The following is a 6,947-nucleotide window of genomic DNA, read 5'->3' as shown; positions in this document are numbered from 1 at the left end:
TTCTAGGTCCGCTGATATTTATTTTATATATAAATTATCTCTCCTCTTGCTAGCTATCCTCCAAGCCAAGAACGTGTGCTTATGACACCACCTTAACGTCTGTAGTTTAACGTAAAAGATATAACTTTGCAGAGGTCATATTCACAGGTAAAAATTTTGTATAGGTTGATAAATAGCTTGAAACAAACAACAACTTGAGTTTGTTGATTTCGTAAGTGAAACAATAGAGAGATTGGCGTTTATAGCAAATGACAGCCTGCTGTTTGTCATAAAAGCGTGGCATCTTATTCTAACTTGTCTCCGATACATACATACTTAATTGACCGCTCCCCATAGGGGCTTTTCAGGTCCAATGAAACACAATTAAAGAAACGATGGAACAGAAGAACAACAACTGTGACGAATCCCAACTGGCCGGAGGAAAACCAGTAAGCTATCTACAAGTGCAGCTGGGAAATTAACCCAGGGACTACCGGAAACAAATTCAATAAGTGCTCAGAACGAGCCTTGAACCCGGAATCTCCAGATCTCAAGGCAAGCGCCCTAACACTGGGCCACACTACCTTCTCAACTCTATTCGAGAAGTTTCTCGATATCTGGAGCTAACAGATAAGAAATGAATCAATATCAAACAGGGTTCTTTCATTTTTGAGAACACCTGGCCATTGCGGAATTTCATTCCGAAGCTGCTGTTTTCCGTAAACACAATTCTAAATCTCTCTAGTACTAGCGGGTTTCGCAACTGAATCGTTGATTCAGTGCAAAAACTATAATATTGGGTCAACCAGGCTTTATTCACATGATTACTCAATAATTCTTTATGTTCCGATGATAGCATTAGAAACTTGAATACAATTAGCCTTTCAGGTCGCAAGGCAACGTATATTACTCTCACGGACATTCAGAGGGAATGAACAAAATAATCACACGTTTCGCAGAGAACTCCCAATAAAAAAGAGGACCCCTTTTAATCTCCTTATTCTTCTTTAACAAAAAAAAAAAAGCGGCCTACCCCTCTGATTGGATTTTCTTAACAAGTTACGCTTTGGGAGGAGCCACAGTGCTCCACCACAAAGAAGCATTTTTTCCTCAAAGGACATTCATTCCCTAGAGACAATAACTCCCAGTTTGTTAAATGCAAATTAGTATACCTTTTAAACATCACAACAGATAATTCTGTTAATTAGTTTTTCGCACTTTGTTTAGTCAATTAGCGAATAGCTTAACAACACCTCCGCCCACTGTTCCGTTGGGTACAATTCGTTCAGTTACGTGGTATTTCTGCGTTTTGCGAGCTACTGACCACGAGCGGTGGAGGGAGAGAATGAAAACTTCTACTTTGGCTGTTTCCGCGGCGATGCAACGCCAGCTTGCTTCATCGCGAATAAAAACCTTTATTGTTTGCTTTCTGTCTTTTTGATTTTTAAGTGATTAAATCTTGGTAAACTGAAAACGATAAGTTGAAGTGAAGGAGGTAATAACTTTTTTTTACCTCTGGTAACGATCTCTGTGCAAGACAAAAGTCCCCATTTGGAAAGCTGTCAGGAGCGTGATATTTGAGTGCTTGACACGATTTGGTTCGGAAAAAGGGGCATCAAATAGTTTTTGCATTCTTTTTTGCTGCAGATACAAAGATGAAGAAGAATGAATCGCTTGTAAATTAATTCCGGTTTGTCTTTGTTTGGAGCTTCAGTTTTTCTTCTACTCGAAATAGCATTTATTGTATTTTAATTTTAGATTTTTATCCTCCAGACGTAAAAAGTGGTCACTTTAAAGCGTAGTCGTATTATATTTAACAATAGCTATAGGATTTCTCGAGTTATTTACAGATGCGTTTTGCGCGACGTAATATTTATAGTACGTCCAGTGTTAACATGGAGATGAAGTAAATGCATCCAACAGCTGACGTTTCCAGCAACAGTGTGTTTTAGCAAATACTGACGATTTGCAAACCCTCCAAAAAGCAAGTGGTGGCCAATTTATCTGCAGTTAGTCTCAATTTGTAACTATCTTTAATGTTTTCCGCTCTGTTTATATTTATACCAAATTAAATGTGACTTCAAGTAGATCCGGGTTTACAACAAACATATGACTGTAGTGCGCCGAAAATTACGGCAAGATAAGCTTGGATTCCAGTTTCAGCGCATGATGAAAACGTTGCCAAGCCCATACAGTCTTTGTGATTAGTCTTAACGAACAATGGTGGACGTCTTAATGATTTTTGACGCCAACTCCGAGAGCTGATTATCTTCAATCTTCAATCCAGACGCCATACGGCAAGCAGCGTCGCTTGCAACATTTACATCCAACCTGAAGACTCATTTGTTTGATCAAGTTTTTAATTAGTTATTAGGTTTTGTTTGCTTAATACTTTAGTTTTTTTTTTTAGTCAGTTGTTTTAGTCTTTTTTTATCTTATTTCTCTATTTACAAAGCTGTACAGCGCTCTGAACTCTAGCATGGGCGCAGTAGTAGTAGTAGTATTATTAATCTGGCCAGAGGATACGTTCTCCGCAAAACTCACTCCTCAGTGACGTTGTCAGGTTAGGGTACAGTATTCCTTTTAAATATAAAGGACATGATAATATTGTAATTAAGGCAAAAGAGAGTACAAACAATTTGTTGTTGTTGGTTTCTCAACCAGAGTTGGATAAATAACGTCATTTTAATTTCCCAACGGAATCTTAGCAAAATCCTCGCACTGTGTGACTAGTCTATCGTTTCCAAAACCAAACCGGCCCTTGCCCCGCCACGCAGTTGGTTGAAAATTACCTCTGGTAAAATTGGACTCCATAACATGAATGAGTGATTCCATTGCACATTACTCTACTGTATGGCGACCGTCTGGGAATACTCGGTGCTATACGACCCCATACAAGACGTTTGTAGAAAGATATCAGTTTACATTAAATTTTGTAATAGGACGATGGTGCCTTTTTAACTCAACAGAGATTGTTTCGCAAACCAGATTTACATTTTGCCGTCACTTCATCTGTAGACAGTTGAAAGAACATGACCTGAAATTGTTACCTTAATAAAGTTATAGTGGATTTTATGGGTAGACAACACTCTGAATTCCGTTGTCCCAAATTCAACTTCATCACTAACGTTTGGTAAACACCATTTTATTTACTACATTCATTCGAGTTTCTGGATATTGTTACGACGGATACAATTGGATTGTTTCGATAAACACTTAAACTCCACAAGTTTCCTGTTGAAAGTACCGTATTTTTTAAAACATGGGTTTGTGATTTGCTTTTTCCTATATTAATCTAAAATTACAACTCGAGCAAATTCTGGTTTCCCTAAAAAAATCAGAACCTACCATTGGAGAGCAGAGGGAGCAGTTTCCAACAATATCCACATAAGCCATGATTCTGATACAAAATGAATGAATTTAAAATGCTGTTCTTGACTTCAAACTGATCCATCCTAAATCCTACGTCATACTAGCCTCCGAATATCTGTAACATGGTAATTATTAGAAAAACATGCACTGCCTTCCTTTATCCTTTCTACTGATTAAGGTTTGAGGAGAGTATTCTATAACATAGGGTGCTATGGATAATCTGCTGATTTCAGTTTGAACGACCTTACTAAATTGCCTTTAACAGTCAAGCCTACTTCTATTTCTTTACGTTTTCGTTCTTTCCGGTTAATTGTTACTGTGGCATTGAACAACTTGACGACAGCTGATGTGTGGCTGTTCCCCAATATTTGTTTTATTGTTGAGTAAAATGTACTTTTATACGCGTTAATGGTAAAGCTTACTCGTCGTTAGCACTGCATCCTAATAAACATGTTTAATCGTCAAAAGGGACAACAACTAAGTTACATTCATTAGTGCATGTGTTTGCCTTTTTTCAAAAGAAATAGATTTTCCTTTGCGATAAAGCAATGTTGTAAACTACATCAGAAATATCTAGAATCAAAATCTTAAGGTAGTAAAAAAGGTTCAAATTTAAACTCAGTAATTAGAATCTTATACTACCACAGTATGGCACAATAGCACAGGCTCCTAAACAGTTGTTATCACAGACACTCTCCTTGACGCATTTTTTCCTACTGAATAAGCTTAAGAAACTAATTTGTCGAATATACCGACGATTCAAAACCTTCGTTTGATTTTATGTAGCATTGTTTTATGGTTCTCGCAAATCCACCTATAACAATTATCAGAATGATGACATACTACAATCCGCGGCGGTAGGAGGAGTAGGTCCTGACATTGTAATCGTTTATTTGGCCTAATTTTCGTTCACTACTTTAGGTCTGTCATACAACAGTCTTTCTATGTGAAAACCTCTATTCTCTGTTCCTTTGGGGCTTTCGAGAGCGTTTTTGGGAGTTCTTTCGGAACTCTCGCTGAGATCTTTCCTTATCCTTATTCCACTTTCTTGTTCCAATGCCTGTCCCGATAATCCATTTCTTCTCGAAACTCTTTTCCTCTTGTAGTCACCCCGACTGAAGTCATCGTAGTTTGTTGGATTGATTGCCCAAAAGTGTCCCTTTCCGTTCGGAGAGCGGCCCACTTTAACAAAGCAGTCATTCAGTGATAAGTTGTGGCGTATAGAATTCCTCCATCCCGGTCCTCGATTCCTGAAGTATGGGTAGTGTGTTTGTATGTAATCATAGATGTCACTTAAGACAAGTTTCTGCAGTGGAGAGCTGAGAATTGCTTTTCCAATGAGACCAATGTATGACTGAGTTGGTTTGTCTTCATTCAGTTTGCTGTGGTACAGTATACCTTGAAAGGATGGTTGGTAACAGAGGCTCGCATGAGCAGGCAATACTCTCATGTCCTTATCAGGATGAAATGAATAAATTTGTGGACTGATATAACCAGCTCCAAGATGAGGCGCCGAGGGAAATGCTGCAACAGTACTTGTAGTTGGATAGTAAAACCTTGCAGAGGTTAAATCTATCGGGGAAAAACTGCCCATCAGCATTGGTGCTAAGTGTGAAGTGGTAGTCGAATCTGCTGGTTTCATAACTGACTTAACACTAATGTTGTGTGTGCCTCAAACACTGATTACTTAGATATAAATGAAATTTCCCACAAGTGAACAAGCAATGATATTGACATACAAAGTAGTTGATCAATGGTGCTATTGTTCCTGATAAACAATCAAACACCTTAATATTCACACTCATTAACGTAATGGTAATTTACGAAAAGTTAAGGATAATAAAAAAGTAAATGAAAAAAAATTGTTTATTAGTTGCCTTTCATTGGGTGAATGATTGGTTCAGAGAAAACAGAGAAAGAGAGAAAGAAGAGTGTATGCTTATGAAAGTAGTTTTCAATATCTTAACAGCTAATTACTACTGATCACCACCCTCCTCTGTGTTTGTTATTGTTTTTTTGTTTGGACGTTGTCTCTGGGAAGGAAAAAATGTCAACAACCTCAATACACGAGGTCCATGTTCAATTAAAAGAAAATTTATCTGGATAATCCTCAAGGATTAACACTTTGGCAATATTTTAGACAACAATTTGCTTTAATTGTAATGCACTTTTAGCTTTTATCGAAGCGCAAGCGAGCATTTACGATTTGTTTTTGACGTCATTTGGGACCATAGTTAAATTTGAAACGTAAATTCCCTTCTGTTATTCCCTTTCTTCGCTATTCTTTCCTCAATTGTTGTTATTTATGTTCGCCATATTTTTTCCAATTCACTGGGTTCTCCCTAATGGGCGCCTCACTATCACCTATTTAAAGCCAAACAATCTCACTGTTATCTTGTTGTGACATAGTTTGACGAGATTGAATAGCCAACAATGCTCAAGTACGTTAATAGCTAGGTTTTTGGTAGGTTTTTACACTCCACAAGAGCACCCAACGAAAAAATTAAGCAAAAAGCCTTTGAGGGACATTTCTAGTCTCCTTGTAATGTAGAAAGACTGTAGAAGGATGTTTTTATCACCTAGAAGAATTTGATCTGTTCGGATATCTTAGCTGAAAATTGAAGTGTCCGAAAATTTTAGTAAATGATATCTTCATTTCAGAAATTGCTAGCTGAACGTTACCTTCTAAGAACTTCCCGGCAAACCATGTACTCATCCGAAACTGCTAGGTGACCTTTTTTAGTGTCAAAGGTTGCAAAAATATCCCTTCCGAAAACGTAAGAGACAATTTTTCCCTGGTTGCGAATCTTTTAGGTGGTGTTTAGTAAAGAAATCTATAGCCGTTTGGCAACGTAGAACCGAAATTCTTAGAACAGTTTGACTCTCCCGAACACATATTTCACCGAAGATTATCGTTGGGTGCCCCTGACTCCATTTGTTGTTTGTTCCGTCGGAATCACAGTTACGTAATTTCAAAGAAGAAAGGGTGCAATAAAGACCTCAGTTGCCTTCAGAAAGAATACAATGCTTCAAGACACAGAACTTTGAAAAAGTTTTGCTCTTTTCCTTAAGTTGGATGTCAAAAGACCGGCTTTCCAGAATAAGCGAGTGCCAATTCATGGCATTGCAGGACTTTCGAGAACAGATCCCTAGGCTCGATCATGTTCGGGCATTTAGTTTCAATCCAAAAGCAAAACATTAGAACTAATTGAAACTAATTAGACGTGAAATCGAGTACAGTTATGATCGTCGCATTTGAAGTGGCATTGGTTTGGGAATGGACTTCACAAAGTTTCAACGGACATCGAGGGACCAAAAGTGCGGAATCACCGGTTTGCCCAAAAAATAAATAGACGATATTACATTTTACGAACGAGCGCAGCCAGTCAGTAAAACATTGTTTTCAACACGAGAAAATAACATTCATATATTCAAGCCGCCATGTAATTTTCTTTTTTTATTTAGTCAGAGCAAAAGACATTACAATTACGAAGCTATACATCATACATCCTACAACAATAATCAGCAGCGAAAGGCAAAATCCCGTGATTTGAATACTATAAAATGTAAGCCTTCGAGAAGATGCTTACGCAATC

At 37.8% G+C, this 6,947-nt stretch overlaps 1 protein-coding gene across 1 annotated transcript; it reads right to left on the bottom strand.

The window, feature by feature from the left end:
- Window positions 1–4,177: 4,177 nt before the first annotated feature.
- Window positions 4,178–4,993, bottom strand: LOC138053753 (forkhead box protein L1-like). The gene is given in 1 exon segment (XM_068900319.1): window positions 4,178–4,993. A coding segment is annotated over 1 exon segment (816 nt).
- Between the last annotated feature and the right edge of the window lie 1,954 nt (window positions 4,994–6,947).

The sequence above is a fragment of the Montipora capricornis genome, chromosome 6 (genome assembly GCF_036669925.1).
Source record: "Montipora capricornis isolate CH-2021 chromosome 6, ASM3666992v2, whole genome shotgun sequence".
Lineage (NCBI taxonomy): Eukaryota > Metazoa > Cnidaria > Anthozoa > Scleractinia > Acroporidae > Montipora > Montipora capricornis.
The sequence above is the reverse complement of the archived record's forward strand: the minus strand, read 5'-3'. Positions and strand labels throughout refer to the sequence as shown.